We start from the raw sequence: 20,746 nt of genomic DNA on the forward strand, positions 1-20,746 counted from the left end.
AAAAAAAAGGCTTTTGACACCCTGAGCCTGGAGACTAAAAGTAAAATGCTGAAAGCTTTAGCAATTCTGGAATATTAGTTCACTGCAAGCCATTACCACCAAGGTATATTGTTTTGTTTTGTGTCCCTAATTCATAATTAGCACTCACGAACAGTCAGGGAATACTGTCGATTTAGCAGATAAATATGCAAGAGGAACACAAGAGGATCATTTTGGTCAGGTTACACTGGACATGGATGATGATGAAATTTGGGCTAATGCTTCATGATATGCAACTCATTCTGAATAGTGAGGTATGACTGAGATGGTTTTTAAAAAACAAATTTCCTACTTTATTTCCTTATTGCACATATAGCTGATTATGTCAGGTTACATGTTAGAAAACATCTCACAGGCTTCTTTGATGGTCACAGACATAGAAAGACACACAGTAAACTCCTCGTAGCTTCGTTTCCTCTGTACATCTTTCCTCTGTGATGAAGTGCTTCTTTCTCCGTGCCTTTTTTTGGGGGGGGGGGGGGGGGGTCTTCCTTGATTTTTGGATTGCAGGGCAAAGAGTTCTGCCTTCAAGCCCACATCTACAGACTAATGATGAGGGGTGTTTGAGCAGGTCTGTGTGCTTGCCCTGGGCCCAAAGGAAAATTATGGAAAAAAAAAATGAAAGAAAGCAAGGAAGAGGAATAACAGAGGAGGACGAGATCGAGACCGTCTGGAGTAGGTACGTATGTCCTAATCGACGTATATAATAAAACCAGAGAAGGTGCTGTACTTGTTGTTGTTGCCCCCGTGGGCTTTACCCCCGTCTAGTTTGATGTAGACTTCGTCTCCGGGTTCCAGATGAAGAACAGCGCTGTTGCTGGCGTAGTCGTAGTTTTGATCTGCGTCCTGGGCGATGGCGCTGGCACGGACCTGCGGGAGGAGAGGAACATTTAATGCAATGTCAGATAGAGAAATTGCATATGACATACAGGCTTTCTGTGCATATATTAGGTCTCAAGGTCTTTATAGACCCTTATGAGACTCGGCAAGAAAGGATTGAATTTAGTCTGAGTGTTTTTTTAAGAAAGAGATAATCATTTGTTAACATATTATGGTAACAGTTGTATATATAAGTTAATATTTAATGCATAATGCATATATGTAACTATATATGTTCATATTATCATATTGGCCACACCCACAAACCTTTTGTATAAATGAGGAATATAGATTTGTTTCTTTAATATAAACAAGGACGTGAAACAGTGGCATGCATGGTGATGTTATTGCAACTTTGTGTTTTATTACAATGTATGAATTAATGTAAATGCATAATTTGTATGTGTGTGTGTGTATATATATATATATATATGTGTGTGTGTATACACACACACACACACACACACACACACATATATATATATATATGTATGTATGTATGTATGTATGTATATAGTGATGTACGCCAACATTACAGCAACTTTTGTATTTTATTTTTATTTTATATATATATATATATATACATACACACACACATGTGTATATTTAGAGATATATATTTAATGTGAACAAATAGTCTAACTAGCAGCTTTGGCAAGGTTTACCTTTTAATGAGTCTTAAAATATAATTAATTTAATGTTTTTAACACGTCATGCTGGATGCTGGTGTTGCATGAAACACGTACTATTGCTTTGACTCACTCAAGCTGTTGCATGTATTAACACAGTTATTTAAACTTTCTATTTCAGTGTCATTAATTTTCACCTTTTGTAACTGTGTCCAACTCTAAATTTATTTTTAAGCACTGAAAACCCAATCCAAATTCCTACTTGAACTAAAGTTTAATACAATTTTATGGAAAATAAAAAGAATCTGACAATTATTCAGATTTTTTAAAAATGCAGTATATTATATAAAATATATATATATATATATATATATATATATATATATATATATATATATATATATATATATATATATATATATATATATATATATATATATAATTAGATTATGAGAAAAAGTACAATTTAGTGTAATTGAAATATTTTAATGTGAATTAACAATAATATTAATGCTATTGAAAATTTATTCATTTTTTTTATTATATCCTGCCAATAATAATTCATAAATATAACAAATAATAGTCCTAAATAACCTTGCCATCACTGATTTCTTTCCCATGGTTTGATGGTCTGATCATTTTATCCCATAGAATATATGTCAACAACCCCTTGGAAAAGAGTTTTATCTATATAGGTCAAAATGACCTAAATATAATCATGTGAATTCATACGTTTTCAAATGCATATATTTCACACCCATAAGAGCTGCAATGCCTGTAAGAATCCTTCATTTGGAACTGAACAGAACATTTCTCACGTGTAATTTTTTGAGATAGGGAGAAAAGAAAGAAAACTAGTTTAAATCTTTAAATGTTTTATGTTGTAGGCAGAATATTTAGTGTGAGGTTGTGTTTGCGCGCGCTCACCTGGTTGTTCTTGCACAGATCAGCCCACATGCTGGTTCCGTCTCCTCCTCGCATGAGCACATGGTACGTAAAGTAGTATATTCCCGGTATGGAGCAGGTAAATTTGCCCGTGGTCGGGTCGTAATGATTCCCGAGATTCGTGACCACGTCATCAAACTTCAGCAGCTCGTAGCCCTCGTGCTGCTTTTTGAGCCCTGCGTAAAAGGCGATTTTGGGCACGGTGCTGTATGTGGCCGCGCTGATTGCGCCGGTTGCCATGTTTGGTCCCGGCTGCCCGGGTAATCCAGGTCTTCCCGGTTCCCCCTTCTCCCCGGGAGATCCAGGGGGTCCGGGTTCACCGGGAGGGCCCCTCGGCCCCACTTTCCCCGGGCGTCCCTGTTCACCTTTCGGACCTTGTATAAAAGTTGGTAAAGACTGCATAAGGTTGCTGTCCCGGGCAGGGTCTGCTGGGACCGTGCTGGTCGGGGATTTGGTACCGTAAGGATCGCAAACCATCCTGCAGGTGCCGAGCATCTCGTAGTGCGAGGCGGATGTCCCGGCAGAGCTCACCAAAACCGGGATCAGGATCACCAGCACCAGGACCATGACCACACCGAGCACTGCAGCCACGATCAGCCGCTTCCTGACGACGAGTCGCGTCAGCACCGGCCGATCCTCCTGTCTGCTTTTGGGCGAAATTTTGAAGGTTGGTGAGGTACCTCTTCAGATGAGAAAAAAAAAGCCGATTGGTTTTGTTAATGAACTTCTGGCTTGGGCCCCAGAAGCTTCTCCTTTTTCTCCTCTTGTATTCTTTTCTAACTTAACTTCTTTTCTGCTGATGTTGGCTCACTTACAGCCCCGATTCAGCATCAGCATCTCTCCGGAAGCGCAGCGTCTCTCCACATGTGGACGCGCAAAGAAAAAAACTCCAATGATAGACGAGAAAAGCTGCCTAAGAGACTCAAACGCACCCTGATATCATTCCGTCGCTTTTAAAGTCTTTCCACTGTGCACAAAAAGACGGGATGAGCTAGATAAAGTTGGATGTCATGAAGATCTGAGTCGCTCTGTGGGAGTGTGAGCTCAGCGCAGGGCATGAGAGAAAAAGAAGGAGGGAGAGATCCAGCGCTCTTAGAACACAACAAAACGCTAAATCACACATCAGACATCTACACAGGACAGACACAGATCGAAAAAAAGAAAAAAAAAAGAAAGAAAAAAACCCGCCGTTTAAGCTCAAATAGACTGTTCAACAAACTTTAAAAAATATAACGGGCTTTTTGTCACACTCTGTGGGGAACCTGGTGTTCATTCACATTGATTTGCGATTAGTATCTTTTTTTTTAACATAATAAAACAGGCCTACTTTTTGAAGTAAAAAATCCCTAAAATCTATTTAAAAATACTACTACTTTTGAAAATACTACTTAGGCCTATTAACAATATTTAATCAGCAAAACACATTTGTATATTTAAATACATACAATATTTTAATCATAATAAGAAAATTAAACAATAAAATGTAACAACAATATCAAATAACGTTTTGGGTAACAGAAATTGTAATCAATGAAGAGTATAAATCAAATATAACTTGTACTGAATCTAATTTGGAAGTATATAATGTATATTATTGTATACAATAATAAATTGTAAATTATATTATTATTATATTTATATAGGCTAAATTAAATTATTACAAACTACTTTTCAGCTATTAAACAATATTTAATTGTTGCATGCTTATATTTATATAAATACAGTTTCAGGTAATATAATTGTAATATTTACATATATCATTTACTTATGTACATATATATAAGGTCCCGTAATGACACGTGACATCAGGATGTGACGTGTAATGTACGAGTCGAAAACGCTAGGCACCTCAACTTTCACTAAAGTTGGCAAACGATCTCCGCTTTAGCGCGGATAGTGAGGAGCTAACTGATCTGTGCTTCATTACAGTTTGCACATATTTTTTCTTTGCGAACGTTGATCTGCTTTTAAAGTATTTGGACTTTTGAATATTTTTATATCATTTAAAAGTGTTTTGTTTTCACAACTTTCAGATGTGCAACCCAAACTTTTTGATACGTACAGTCCCCTTTTTAGACAGGTTGATGTTCTAGGTCACTGCACAGTGAAAAATTAAGCTATTGGAAATGTTTATTCACGTATCCCTGAGAAAGAGCTTTGAAGGTAATGGCGCAACCACTAAACGACACGTATGCCAATAGTATAGACCTGCAAGTGATGCACTGCCACTACAGGATGCAAGAACAAATCATTCATTTACTCCAATCTGGGCATCGACCACCTTGCAAGTTGCACTACTGTGTGCACAACCTGAACAGTTGTGGTGCACCTCTCAAGATTTCAACAGATTAGTTACTAAGTAACCTCCCTTTCACGTGTTTATTGTTTAGATGGACTGGTTGCACCGTTGGCACCAAATCTGCTGTATTGTTCCAAGTTTTGACTCAGCGAGGTCTTGAACACATCCAATTATCTTCGGACAACACAATGGGCCACTGTCCACCTGAGCACTTGATGAAAGTCTAGGTTCAACAGTGCCTTCGACGACGCCATTTCATTGGTCTCCAGAGGAGTTTCCCTCGCCCCATAAATCAAGCGGCAAAAATCAATGACCTCAGTTAGCGAGGGCTGTAATGCCCTTCAGCGTATGAGCTGCATGGAGTACGCCACAAGAAATCGTTTTAAACAGGGTGATAAAACAAACAAAAAAAGTAATCAAGCCAAGCAAAATCGCTACAAGTCTAACTCCAGGAAAAGGAAAAAGACATTTAAGGATTCCTCTGAAAGGCCAGTGAGTAATTGGCGGCGCATGGTGATCCATCGCCATCCGAACTCATTTTTAAACTTCAACGTCCCACTTTCTATCGACGCTGGCAGAAGGATGGGACAACCGCTTCTCCAGCTGAAGACGTTGGGCCGTAATGAATGTCCAACAGTTTGTGGAAAACTTTTACAAACCGCACTACTCATTGTTTGGAATCTATAAAGAAAACTTTCAGAAACAGTCGAAGAGTGGAAGAGGTTCGGTATGCGGTTTGGACTTTGAAATGGACAGATGTTCCTGCTGAGAGCAAGAGGTAAGTGTATTGGGGCGAACGTACACTGGACAGATGTGCCTGCTCAGAGTGTGAACGAGAAGGACAGAGGCGTCTGGTAATAATAATGTGAGCAGAATATTTGCAAAGAGAGACAGGAAATCCCATGCGGCTATCATAGACCTTCTACAAACACAAGCACACACCCTATCATCATCTGACTCACAGCATTGAAAGGTCAGCTCATTTACCCCAATCTACTGTTGTGGAGATGGTCTGGACCATGATAGGGCCTCCGATGGGAAGATCGTTTTTAGATGTGATGATCCTCTGTAGCTGTTTCAGATCACACCCTGCAAATCAAGCATTCGCTTCAGAACATTCTTGCAAGGAGCTTCAAACTTTAACTCATCTTCCAAGCACTTAATAAGACTTCAGATTGTTGGAAATTTCCAAGAATAGAAAATACACACTTCTAATTTTTAGTCTCCAGTGTCACAGTAAGATCTTTAACACGGTTAGAAAAAAACTTCAAATGCATAATGTTCTTTGAAAAGAGTCCTGGAAAAAAATGGTATACACAAAAGTATTGCACAGAAAAACGTTCAACTTTGATAAAAAAATAAATAAAAATAAGAAATGATTCTTGTGCAGTGAATAAGCATAATAGAATGATTTCTGAAGGATCATGTGACACTGTAGGCTGGAGTTATGATGCTGAAAATACAGCTTTGCTCACAGGAATAAATTACATTTTACAATATACCATTATTTTGAATTGTATTATTATTTAAAAATATTACTCTTTTTACTGTAATCAAATAAATGCAGCCTTGGTGAGCATAAGAGATTTCTTTCAAACAATAATTACCAACCTAAACTTTTAAACTGAAGTATACATTTTACATGTTGCCTTATAGGGCGCCGTTTGTAAAGCGGCTCACTCTGAAAATAACAGCAACATTTTGTCACATTTAGCTTCAAACAATGTTAAAAAAACTGGTATGAATTTTTGACGGTCACTTTTGAGCACATTTACAACAATATTTGTCAACTTCGAGATATTTTAAATAGTTAAGTATAAATATTAAATGTTACACCTAAATGTTAAATCTAAATGCTAAATCTAAATGTTAAATTTAAATCTAAATCTAAATGTTAAATCTAAATCTCAATGTAAATGTAAAATCTAAATGTTAAATCTAAATCTAAATGTTAAATCTAAATCTAAATTTTAAATCTAAATGTTAAATCTAAATCTAAATGTTGAATCTAAATGTTTCGGTTGAAATTAAATATTTAGCTAATATGCAAATTCAAAATGCCAATAACTGGAAGTGCCCAAAAAAAAAGCTCGATGAGGTCAGTGTGTGTTTATAGCATCGTGTCAAATAAGTAATGAATAAAAACCATCTCATCTGAGGAAATTGACTCTTGGACATGGATTATCGTGATAATGACTACCTAAAATAATAAACACGTTTGGAGAAACTGTATTTGAAGAGTAGACTAGTGTCACTTATGAAAATGTTTGCATGCTTAAACGCCAGCAAGAGCCTATGCTCTCGGGTCTCGGCTAACGCCCATTCGTTGGACATTTTAAACGACAGTAGCGTCAATAGTTACCGTATCTGGTCAGGGGCGGGCGGGAAATAGGCTCTTGCTGGCGTTTAAGCATGTGAACATGACAGAGAGTGATGACATGATGAGTGATACAGTCCATGGTGAGGACATAACATTGATTCAAAGTGAGACCCCTCATGGCTGGCTATTATGGCTACAGGTCATCATAAGTCCCACACTTTTCATAAAAGTGACACTAGCCTATATATAATAATCTTCAAATACAGTTTCTCCAAACGTGTTAATTATTTTAGGTACCGTATTTTTCGGACTATAAGTCACACCTGATTATAAGTCGCATCAGTCCAAAAATACGTCATGATGAGGAAAAAAAACACATATAAGTAGCACTGGACTATAAGTCACATTTATTTAGACCCAAGAACCAAGAGAAAACATTACAGTCTACAGCCGAGAGGGCGCTATATGCTGCTTAGTGTAGGCTACAGGAGCACTGAGCAGCATAGAGCGCCCTCTCGCGGCTGTAGACGGTAATGTTTTCTCTTGGTTTATTTCTCTTGGTTCATGTCAAATTAATTTTGATAAATAAGTCGCACCTGACTATAAGTCGCAGGACCAGCCAAACTATGAAAAAAAGTGTGACTTATAGTTCAGAAAATATGGTAGTCATTATCACGATAATCCATATCCAAGAGTCAATTTCCTCAGATGAGATGGTTTTTATTCTTTACTTATTTGACACGATGCACACACACTGACCTCATCGAGCTTTTATTTTGGCACTTCCAGCATTTTGAATTTGCATATTAGCTAAATATTTAGTTTCACCCGAAACATTTAGATTCAACATTTAGATTTAACATTTAGATTTAACATTTAGATTTGACATTTAGATTTATATTTATCATTTAGATTTTATATTTAACATTTAGATTTAGATTTAACATTTAGATTTAGCATTTAGATTTAACATTTAGATTTATATTTATCATTTAGATTTTATATTTAACATTTAGATTTAGATTTAACATTTAGATTTAGCATTTAGATTTAACATTTAGATTTAGCATTTAGATTTAACATTTAGGTTTAACATTTAAAATTTATATTTAACTATTTAAAATATCTCTAAGTTGACAAATATTGTTGTAAATGTGCTAAAAAGTGACGTTTTTTTTTAACATTGTTTGAAGCTAAATGTGACAAAATGTTGCTGTTATTTTCAGCATGAGCCGCTTTACAAACGGCTACCCCATATTGCCTTGTCATTTTATCGACTACTAAAAGAAGAAAAAACTGAATCGTCCAATAAAATGCTGACTTTATTTCAATGTCAAAAATTAAGTACATAGCACAACTGCATTGTGTGCACATTATAAAACATTAAAATATTACACATTTAAAGGTGATTGTAATGAAACAGCTTGTGACTTTAAAAAATAAGGAAAAACACATCCATAAAAAAATAAAACTTAAATTTCAGTCAAGCTTTGAAGAATTAGAAGATGTTAGTGTAAGCAACCTAGAGCTGTAGTGAACACTACGACCGTAGAAATGACAATTATTATTGAATGATTAACCGGCTCAAGAAACTGGTTCTTTACAAATACTACTGTATATTGTTCTGTAAAAAGACTCCTGCTCAGAGTCCACTAAGACCCCAAAACTCTTGTTAAATCCCTGTACGGTTACAAAATGCTCGTCACCACTTCCCAAAATTCACTGCTCTCCTCGTCTGGATGGTCGAATAGGACAAAACTCCCACCGATTCTCTAAAGAGACACAACAAACACGTTCAGAAAAGCTGATTATCCCCCAATGCAGGTCTGACTTGACCTTTGAAGGCAAAAAGTGGCATTGGACAAGAAGGACACTTGGAAAAAATAGAGTGGAGCCATTTGGAGATTACATGATGTACGCAATACTGAAGCAATATAAAACATATTTTCTAAATAAATATCAAATGCAAAGGCACATGCAGTTGCGGTTCATCTCGGATGGTCGGATCAGCTCTTCGTAGTCCTCTGCTTTACTTGTTCTTGGCTGCCAGTGGCTTGCGGCTGATCTTCTTGGATTTGTCGGCATTCTTTTTGGGCGGCTCTGGATTCGCCTGCAAGTGTCGCCCGTAAAGACTGCAAAACACAAACAGACATTGTGTGATCATACCTGGCCACTCGTTGTTTTTGCAAAAAGGCTTGAATAGAGAGTAGCGAGGAAGAGTAGTTGAGAAGAGTTGTAGAAGAGTAACCAGCTGAAATTGGATTAACTGAGTCCAACACACTGACGGGTCCCCCACTGGGACACTGAACTCTCTGTGCTGTCCGACACCCCTCGGCTACAGCTGTGTATGGCACAGAGAGACAATTATCCACAACCACCCTACACACAGAGCTGGGAGAGAGAGAGAAGGAGAGAGAGAGAGGGGAGACATGTAGGGAAAGCAATTTCCAGTCCAGTGGTCCATCTCTATTTCAGCAGCACTCAAAGGCTGGGTTCAGTGATACGAGGGAAAAGACAAAGAGAGAGAGAGTAAGGGGGAGACTTCAAGTGAACGAGAGTGACCATGGGTATTATGGATGCAGGATTCATTGGTTCTGTACCAAAACCTCGTGAGCTGCTTTGCTATACACTGCCTACATAAGCAGCACCCTAAAATGAATCAGATTCAGAACACTTTACCAAAGTCTCACAGGTCAGTGTACATAGGCATCTTGGTAACATCCCTTGGAAGCTAATTTCTATGCATAGTGTACTTGTTCCCATTAACTTGATTTGAGAAAGGGCAATAAAACAAATGTCCCTCTTTAAAAAATAATAATAATAATAAAATAAATCGGGCTACAATCTATCAAAAAAGCAATTGGCTCCTTTAAATGAAAGACAGGGCTTCCAGACTGGACATTACAACTATCTTTTCTTCCTTGTTGTCTTCCCTGACCTTCTTCTGAGGAATGTGAAACAAGATATTTTGTCTTGGTAACAAAAAAAAGTTAAAATTAAGAGATACTAGGTCATAATTATAAAATAAAAAGTTAAAATTATGAGATAGAAAGACAATTATGAAATGTATAAATTATGAGATAGCAATTATGGCATAAAAAGTCTAAATTATGACATCAAAATTATGAGATAAAAATTAGATAGATAAATTATGAGATTAAAACTATGAGATAAAAACAGTGAGATAAATCAAATTTTGAGTTAAAACAATGAGATAAGACAAAAATTGAGATACAACCCGAATTCCGGAAAAGTTGGGACGTTTTTTAAATTTTAATAAAATGAAAACTAAAAGACTTTCAAATCACATGAGCCAATATTTTATTCACAATAGAACATAGATAACGTAGCAAATGTTTAAACTGAGAAAGTTTACAATTTTATGCACAAAATGAGCTCATTTCAATTTTGATTTCTGCTACAGGTCTCAAAATAGTTGGGACGGGGCATGTTTACCATGGTGTAGCATCTCCTTTTCGTTTCAAAACAGTTTGAAGACGTCTGGGCATTGAGGCTATGAGTTGCTGGAGTTTTGCTGTTGGAATTTGGTCCCATTCTTGCCTTATATAGATTTCCAGCTGCAGAAGAGTTTGTGGTCGTCTTTGACATATTTTTCGTTTAATGATGCGCCAAATGTTCTCTATAGGTGAAAGATCTGGACTGCAGGCAGGCCAGGTAAGCACCCGGACTCTTCTACGACGAAGCCATGCTGTTGTTATAGCTGCAGTATGTGGTTTTGCATTGTCCTGCTGAAATAAACAAGGCCTTCCCTGAAATAGACGTTGTTTGGAGGGAAGCATATGTTGCTCTAAAACCTTTATATACCTTTCAGCATTCACAGAGCCTTCCAAAACATGCAAGCTGCCCATACCGTATGCACTTATGCACCCCCATACCATCAGAGATGCTGGCTTTTGAACTGAATGCTGATAACATGCTGGAAGGTCTCCCTCCTCTTTAGCCCGGAGGACACGGCGTCCGTGATTTCCAACAAGAATGTCAAATTTGGACTCGTCTGACCATAAAACACTATTCCACTTTGAAATAGTCCATTTTAAATGAGCCTTGGCCCACAGGACACGACGGCGCTTCTGGACCATGTTCACATATTGCTTCCTTTTTGCATGATAGAGCTTTAGTTGGCATCTGCTGATGGCACGGCGGATTGTGTTTACTGACAGTGGTTTCTGAAAGTATTCCTGGGCCCATTTAGTAATGTCATTGACACAATCATGCCGATGAGTGATGCAGTGTCGTCTGAGAGCCCGAAGACCACGGGCATCCAATAAAGGTCTCCGGCCTTGTCCCTTACGCACAGAGATTTCTCCAGTTTCTCTGAATCTTTTGATGATGTTATGCACTGTAGATGCTGAGATTTGCAAAGCCTTTGCAATTTGACGTTGAGGAACATTGTTTTTTAAGTTTTCCACAATTTTTTTACGCAGTCTTTCACAGATTGGAGAGCCTCTGCCCATCTTTACTTCTGAGAGACTCTGCTTCTCTAAGACAAAGCTTTTATAGCTAATCATGTTACAGACCTGATATCAATTAACTTAATTAATCACTAGATGTTCTCCCAGCTGAATCTTTTCAAAACTGCTTGCTTTTTTAGCCATTTGTTGCCCCCGTGCCAACTTTTTTGAGACCTGTAGCAGGCATTAAATTTTAAATGAGCTAATTAAGTGGATAAAAGTGTAAAATTTCTCAGTTTAAACATTTGCTACGTTATCTATGTTCTATTGTGAATAAAATATTGGCTCATGTGATTTGAAATTCCTTTAGTTTTCATTTTATTAAAATTTAAAAAACGTCCCAACTTTTCCGGAATTCGGGTTGTAAAAACAATAATATTAAAGGACGAAAAAAAAAAAGATGAAAGGTGGGGCTTCCAGTCCTTACAGTGGGTCTGAACTGGAAATTGTGACAGACTTTTCTTTCCTATTGTCTTCCCTCTATTACTTTTTTTTTTTTTTTTGTGGAACACAAAATGAGATCGTTTGTCTCAAGTGTTTTTTGTACATAAAAATCTATAGTCTACAATTAAGATATGGAAGCCCATTTCTGCCACATAAGAAAAAGAAAATCATGCTTTGGTAAATCATAATAATGACAAAGTGGAAGTTCTAAAATACTAAATCATAATTATGAGGGGGGAAAGTCCAAATTATGACATGCTAAATCGTTATGAGACAAAAAGTCAAATTTATGAGATAAACAATTATGACAGGTCAAAATGATGAGATAAGTCATAATTGTAAATTTTTTTTGACATTTTATGTAATAACTGACTTTGTGTCATAATGAGAATGATTAGTTAGAATTATTTTAATTACTTCATAATCATTCAATAATCATTTGCAATTTTTACTTTATCTCATAATTATGCCTTGTATCTCTCTGGAAATGGGCTTCCATTGTATGGACTCCAGCATTCTTCAAAACTGTCTTTTGAAGTCCTGCAGCTTTGGAACAACACTCGGGTAACAATTTTCATATTTTGGTGAAGTACTCCTTAAAAATGCTATCTAAATAGGCAGCTGAGCTCACTGGGTTTTGGTACACAGCTTTCATTTTTACTGCAGTCCCGACTGCTGTTTCCATTACATCATAAATACTGATCCCTGATTGGATGTTGACATAGCGGCGGGTGATTTCAGAGTTAGCAGAGTCTACACCTAGCATGCCTGGACCATATTCCCAAGTGTAATTAAAGAATATTATTTGAGGGAGAATTCTAATTGCAGTGCATGAAATGTCAAGCTACAGCTCAGTTTCATGACTAAAGTTCATATCAAATATTTACAAAGGACCACACACGGCCCAAGCCGAGGGAGCAGTCGTTCTCAGCCCTGCTCTCAGCGTTTGAGTCACTTTAATTTCATCGTAAGAGGAAGACACTTAATATTCTTTCTGTAAGCAGTTGCTTTATGCAAAGTGACCTACTGTATACTTTTTACTTAAAACATCTTTGACGTCAGACAGACTGCTCTTTACAGAGTTTGAACCTACAAACTTTCAGCAACAAACTCAGATCTTCAACCAATTTGCCACAATCCAAGAACAGAGCGAAGCAGTTTTGCAAAATGTAAATATTTTCTCCGACTAAGTGTGTACATAATCTGCTTTTGTCTTCTATAGTTTTGTGTCTTGTTTGGTCAGACAGGCTGAGTGCTTCTCTCATCAACGAGTCAGTCAGTCTCTCTTGTTCATTCTGTCTCTTCATATCTCTCTTAAGCACTAAGCTGCCTGTCCATCTGTGTGGTCCTGTCAGAGGTTCTTCCCTTGGGGGCTGGAGGTTCCCGTTTCTTCTTACCTCCTCTGGAGCTGCCCAGCCAGGCGCAGAGGCAAGAGCCCAGCAGGGAGGCACTACTCAAACCCCTGCGGACCCTCAAGAGTACAGAAATATCAGAAACCTCAAATACAGCTTTTTATCTCACACATGCAAGAAAAAAGAGAAAACACTTCACATCCAAAAAAAAAAAATGCACTGCTCACTAAAATTAGTACTGACTGTGAAGTGTGTGCATGTGCTGGTTTGTAAAGCATGTCTTATGTTTAATTCAGTGTTTGGTGATCGAGGTATATGGAATGTGAAACCACTTTCACTTACTGGAAAAAAGAGAAAGAAAACACTACAAAAAAGAAAAAGACAACAATATTGACAGGGTTAAAACACATTAATTAACACACCAAATCAAAGCAAAAATGCCAGATTAAACCAATATGGCTAATTTTCATCTGCTGTCCCATGATGCCACTGTATTGCTGATGGTGTGGAACAAAATTAGTAATAAATTAAAATATAAATAAAGTGAAATAATACAATAAAATAAAGTAAAAAAATAAAAAAAATAAAAAAATTAACGTAAAATGAATTTAAAAAATATATAAAATAAGGCAAAATAAAAGTAAATGAAATACAATAAAATAATATAAAAGCATGCTTAAAAAAAGAAATACAAAAATAATGTAAAATAATGTAAAAAATAGAAAAAATATCTATTATTCACTATAAATCACAAAATATAACATTATAAAATAAAGGACACAAAATACCATTAAAATAAAATTTTAATTCAATAATTCAAATAAATCTCCTTGTAAAATGATGAAAAGATTGGAATATTATGGGCCTCCATAAACATTTACATAAATATACATTCAAAATATGTATAAAAAACTTCATGCATTTCATTTGATATATTTTTATTCTTTTTGACACTTGAATTGCTATGATGAAAAGACAGGAATTTAGGAGCAAAAGAATGAGAAACGCTGATTAAACTTGTGGTGACTTAACTCAGTGTGTGGCGGTACATTAAATATTAGGCCATGGTGCCACTATAAACATATTAAACTTTTCTTTTAATTAAGTATTTAATCAAGTGTTCTAATTAAACATCTGCAACTGTCAGAACCAAACAAAAAGGTAATTTAAAGATCAGGTGACTTTAAAAGTGTTCACCTTTTTTATTTTCATGATATGATGATCACATATGCAGAAGGATGTGGAGAGCATGTTAGTGAGCTGTGTATGTATGTGCACAGACTGTGAGCTGTCTCTGAGCTGACTGAAGGAATCGGTGCTGACAGATGTGCATAGATGTTTGCGCTGGTGTCAGGGCTAAATTGGGCTGTTTTACAGGAGGCTGATATGCAGCAGGGTGTGAGGTGAATCTGATAGCCATTCTCTCTCTGTCAGTGTCCCGCAGCTTTGACGGACCCTCTGGCAGGAAGACAACACTGAGAGAATCTCCCAACGCATCTAACACAACGTCTAAAGATCAACCTGTGAAGGGTTCGTAATGCTGTCATCAGAATCCTGTCCAACAACCAAACTTATCTTTGCTCAACTACTGTCTCGAATCCTTTTTAAATAACTTGACTCTTTATATAATCATATAACTGCATACCTTCAAACCTGTAGTCTGGAAACGGTGAGAAAATCTTGCCCTTGTCTGTGAAACCATGTTATCACAGCAGCATTGCAGTGCTGAGAGGCTACAGAGTAAACACAAAGATTTATCCCCCATTTATCTGCTTTCCTCATAATTTACAGCCAATTAAAAGTGGACCAGGACAGCAAAATCTACAGAAGCTGCTCCCCGACGATGCCGGAGATGGTCTTTTTCCTGCGAGTGCTCCAGTTCCACATGGGATAATTAATCTCAGTTACAGTCAAGAGTGTCTAACACAGTCAGGGCGGCCGGTCATAAGTGTGTGTGTCAGAGATGGTGTGTTTCCGTAAAGTGGCTTTCAAAGCATGTTCAGGTGTGTCAGAGGTGAGAGGGAATGAATTAATGATAAATGTGTGGGTGACTTGTGGATCATTAAACGGTCAATGAGGTTGGAGGTAATTTGTAAATGATGTTTCAGCTGCTCTTGCATTACAAGAGATCTGAAATTGTAGAGAATGAGATCAGGTGAACGAGCCCCAGACTCATGGATAACAAACGCAATCTAAATAGAATTAATGACAGTTAAACTGAAAGAGTCACAGAGAAAAAGGATGAGGAAGCACATCACCGGCACACGAAAGATCATTTCTTGTACCCTTAACCGTTGTTAATACAAAGAATTGCACAGCTAAATTTCTTTGAGCACAAACACAATCACTACACTCATCTCAGTATAAAACACTATCTGTGCTGACAGGTCCAACGGAAATCCATGCACCAGCTAAATGAGAGTAAATGACAATAATGAAGATGGATGGTGAACAGCTCATAACTGATCTCTCCCCTGACGCCCCCATTATCAACAAGATCTGCAGGACCGAGCAGCCCCATTACTGCAAAAACAGCCAATCACAGCAGGCTTAACCACCACTTTTGTACCCTGTTTGTACATGTACAGGACATTCATGCTACATTGATCATCTAAAAGATTAATGTTTAATTAATTATTCATTGCTTATTCATTGTCTGAGCCGGGGTGAACAGTAAGCTGAAGGCTGTGCTGAGTTTGGGCTGTTAACATGACATTTTATTGATAAACTCTAGCAGGGGTTCTTGTCTGTGAACCCAAACTAATGAGGAGGAATGGAATTGCGCTCAACCTTTAAAACCTCCAGACCCTAGAGATGAAGAACACAAATACAGACTAGAATGCACAACACACATAAACAGACTGACCAAAACTCTTAGTCAAGCCACAGTTGGTTTCTTGTAGGCTTCCCAACCTGACTGAATCAAACAAGCTTCACAGCGGTTTAAACCATGGATATGTATGTAGATGCCACATTTGACCACTCCAGACACATCAACATTGTTTTTAAACTATGTATTACAGACTTTTAAACTATGGTAATGCACATAACAGAATTTGCTCCAGTGTTCAGAGATCAGCTTCAAGCATTCCAGTATGGAGGATGGCTTATGTAAAGCGGCCAATAGAAACAGCCGATAATGAGGCATCTATGTATATACATCTATGTTACGGTTGCCAAGTCTGCAAAACAGATCCAGCCCAATTGCTTTTAAAAACTACATCTCTTTAACCTGTTGCAACAGTGTAAAAGTAGCCCAATCCTGCAGTAAAATGGTTTACTTTACAACACTGATCTATTAAATTAAATTAAATTTATGCATTTAGCAGACGCTTGTATCCCAAGCGACTTACAGTTCATTCAGGCTAACATTTTTTAACTAACATGTGTTTCCCGGGAATCGAACCCACAACATTGCGCTGCTAACGCAATGCTCTGTCAAGAATGTGTCATTTATATACGTTTAAACAATTTATTCATGACTAACATATGTTATAGGACACTTGGAAGTTGGAACAAAGAAATAAAATAAGTCCTCTGTAACATCGTAACATTCTAAATAGGCCTACACATAGGCTCATTTAGCGTATAAATAGTCCAACGCACCAATAAAAAAAAAAAGAGTAAATTAAGAAATTCTAAATTAAGATGGGTATTTGGCAATAACAAAATTAAGATAAAAGCTCCGCCGGATTTGCTTTGCCACTAGCAGCTGAAATGTAATAAAAGAATAATGCCAACATTGGCCTATATAGCCTACTCTGTCTACATTATGCATTAAAGACTCAACTAATATTTAGTTATAATTTGAAAAACCTTTACTCACCAAGGTTAGGCTACATGTTTTTGTGGAGGAAAATTATTGAATCCACTGTAGATGGTTTCAGCGCGTTCCTACGCTCACTGATGGTGCGTCCAGGAATATAACCCGCTGGCTCATTATTCTCATTATAAACATGGTCAAAACGTTTCCACATCTCAGGCTTTGCTTTAGTTGCTGGTGCAACCAAAACGTATTTCGCCAGAGGCAAGCCTCCATTTCACCTACTCAGCATCTATTTTTGCATTTTTCTCGCGCTAATCGAAACACATCACATGACCGCTCATTTTCCTCACAGACTGGAGCGGAAGCACAAGCCCTAGCCCGTGTAAGTATGAATTAAGCCCAAACACGACCGAACCCGTCGGGTTCAGGCAAAGATCTTCAGCTCTACTCTACCACTTGAGCCACAGGAACACTATATGGTGTAAACCTATTAAAATACTAGAAGTGAATTTAGGCGACACTACATTATGATGTGCAAAAAATAGATCCTCTTTTTGTCAGGAGATAGCAGGCTGGATTCAGGTGCGGGTAAACTCAAGGCTTTATTCACAAAGCGGAGACAGAGAAGAAAGAGTCACGCTCCACAGGTTTCACTCGCAGTGACAGGATGAACAGCAGATGAGTCACGTTTCACAGGATTCACTCGTAGTGACAGGATGAACAGCAGATGAGCCACGTTTCACAGGATTCACTCGTAGTGACAGGATGAACAGCAGAAGCTACTAGGAGCTCTGGACTTGTAAGAACTAGAGCAGAGAAATGAGCCAAACACACTGGAGCCTGAGGACAAGACACGACAGGGTGAGTACAAAGAACTGCTAGATGATCGGAGCTATTGGAACGAATAACAACAGTCTGACAATAGACAGAGAAACACAGGGAATAATAAAGGGGAAAAAATTAGAAGGACATAGAGAACAGGTGGCGAGCAATTATGGTTAACAACGGGGAACAAGGGAGGCGGGGAAAACACAAACAGGCAGATGTGGTGAGCTGTCACCATCCCAACACACACACACCCACACCAAAAAGACAGGTGATTAGCCCCGAGACCCGACACTTTTTGAGATTGCCAATGGTAATCGAAAAGTAAAAACAGGAGAAATGAGCACACACAATTAAAGCAAGTTAAGCAAGTGTTGCTGGAATTCACAGTTAAACTCATGTTGATGACACAAAGCGCTTCAGAGATACCACCAAACAAGAACACTCCAGGTCTCACTCGTCTGAAAATTAGACACTTTTGTTTAGACAAAATATAAACCAGCTATGGTTCCAAACTGGCACTTTCCCCCTTTAAACTAGATGACTGTAAGAGGCATTATGGGAAACATGGTGTCAGTTCTATTGCAGACTGAGAAAGCAGCAATGCATGAATATAATTAGAGAGAATATGGAAAGGAAACAGTCTGTCTGAGGAAATATGCAGGCTTTAACTCTCATAAACTCTCACTGCTTTAGTGTTCAGAACATATACAGCACACACACTACCACACCACTTCCGCTGGAGTAACTTAGGGCTAAAGAAATGGATCACGCATAAATTTAAAATCCCTGTTAACTCACCATCATGTCATTCTAAACTCATAGAACTTTTCCAAACTAACTGCAATTGAGATTTGGGAGCCATTTGTTAGACAAAAACAAATACAAGAAGTCACTTTGTGTTAATGAAACTGCAGTTGAAAATCAAGTGGCCTCATGGTTAATACAGAAAGTAACCCATATAATCAATCCATCTTGAGAGTATTTCAGAGTTGATATATCTAAAAAGCTTTACTCCTGTTATGCTAACAGATCTTTTACATCACATTAGTGGTACTATGCTGTCATGATCTCCGTTTATACTCTGAGTAAATTATCAGCACTCTCAGCAGCTATCTCAGCAATAAATCGGTTTTATCAATAACAAAGCTATTCGAAACTGTTTTTGTTAATTGAAATAAATATGAACATTACTAATATAAAAATTAGATAAAAAAAAAAAACTTACCTGAAATATCTGATGTAACAAAATTACTAAAACAAATGGAAATACACTTATATAAATACATCTGAAAGGAAATATATATATAAAAAAAAAAGAATAAAATGACAAAAGCACATAAAACTAAAATGTATACTAAAATTAAAATGGAAAATGAAGATATAAAGTAAATTCAATTTTAATTCAATATATTAATAAATTATGTAATAGTACATAAATAATACTAAAACATTGATTTAAAGGCACGTATATCAACAATACAAACATAATATTATAACTTACATTTGCATAAACAATTAAGTGAATATATTTAAAACCACTTGAGCTGTTATTTTGATTTTTTGAGAATTAGGCATATGCAATATTGGACCCACTGGTGGGTCCCCAGAGTTGATGTGGTTAACTTTTGTTAAAACAGGTTAATTGCGCTGTAAGGCTGCATGATTATGACAAAAATAATAATTGTTGATTATTCCCTTGAAATTTTAATTGTGATTATTAATTATCAATGATGATCACAATTTACATTGAATGATGTTTATACCATTGTTTGATGCAACTGCATGCCGTATTTTATGAAAATAAACAAGCTGAAAAACTTCATTGCTTTTTTATGGTATTAAGCATAATAATGAATTGCATTATAATGTTATACTAAAACTAAAATTAAAACAATGGAAAACCCTTAAGATAACGCAGAATAACATAAGTGGACTTTGAACAATTAATTGCCACTTTGAACAATTATGTAATTGTGGCATCCATAATTGTAATCGCGATTAAGAAATTTGATTAATTGTGCAGCCCCATTTCACTGTTATTGTAAAAATGTGAGATGCCATCCTAAACAGTGTCAAGAACACAGAAACTTAATGAAGTTTCTTAAAAAAAAAACAGCTAAAAGCTCAATGCTCATTGTTTTCTAGTGTCATTTTGTTTAAGCTGTAAAGCTGTTATTAGTTTTTTTACAATTAATAAATTAATAGATGTTTATACATCAACAAAAAATATTAATGTTGGGTCTCATCATTTTGGACATTACCATCAACAAAAATGAAAAAAATATATAATAATAATATATTGACTAATATACGTTTATTATATGGCATTATATATTAAAATTACATACTATTTTAATCAGAGTAAAATGGAATAACATGAATTATTATATCATGTCATATTAAAGGATTTTCATCAAAATCAACATCGCAATTTGACCTTTGACACCAGCAGTCACAGTAAAAGGCTTCTCTGAAACGCTTTATAAAAAACACACATGCAGTAATTCCCAGTCTGTGACGGTCCTTCCTGCTGACTCGTACGACTGGCCCATGACTGGATAGACACGGGACTTCCTGCTTGTGTGCACGTCAGGTTTTGTGCCGATGGGAAGTTAATTGCGGATGGTTTTTCAGTCAGCCCTGGACAGCTGTGAAGAGATCTGCGGCGGTTGTACCATGGTCAACAAGCGTTTAGAGTTAGTGATGAATAAAAGATGGCGGGAAGGCAGCTTTACGATATGTTAATGCATTATGAGCACGAAGAGTCTCCCCA

The 20,746-nt window shown here is 36.9% G+C and overlaps 2 protein-coding genes across 4 annotated transcripts in view; both read right to left on the reverse strand.

The window, feature by feature from the left end:
• Positions 1 to 518: 518 nt before the first annotated feature.
• On the reverse strand, positions 519 to 3,612 carry LOC132123860 (complement C1q-like protein 3). The gene is made up of 2 exons (XM_059534555.1): positions 2,475 to 3,612; positions 519 to 909 (listed from the first exon to the last, which is right to left on the reverse strand). The coding sequence occupies exons 1-2, from the start codon at positions 3,057 to 3,059 to the stop codon at positions 730 to 732; spliced, it is 765 nt and encodes a 254-aa protein (XP_059390538.1). The 5' UTR covers positions 3,060 to 3,612; the 3' UTR covers positions 519 to 729.
• Positions 3,613 to 8,746: 5,134 nt separating this feature from the next.
• The window catches only part of LOC132124231 (ras suppressor protein 1-like), a 33,751-nt gene continuing 21,751 nt past the window's right edge, over positions 8,747 to 20,746 (reverse strand). For all 3 annotated transcript variants that reach the window (XM_059535154.1, XM_059535155.1, XM_059535156.1), the window contains exon 9: positions 8,747 to 9,243. In XM_059535154.1, coding sequence (XP_059391137.1) covers positions 9,141 to 9,243 — 103 coding nt within the window. In that variant the 3' untranslated portion in view covers positions 8,747 to 9,140. The remainder of the gene's footprint in view (positions 9,244 to 20,746) is intronic.

Source organism: Carassius carassius, chromosome 42, assembly GCF_963082965.1.
Source record: "Carassius carassius chromosome 42, fCarCar2.1, whole genome shotgun sequence".
NCBI lineage: Eukaryota > Metazoa > Chordata > Actinopteri > Cypriniformes > Cyprinidae > Carassius > Carassius carassius.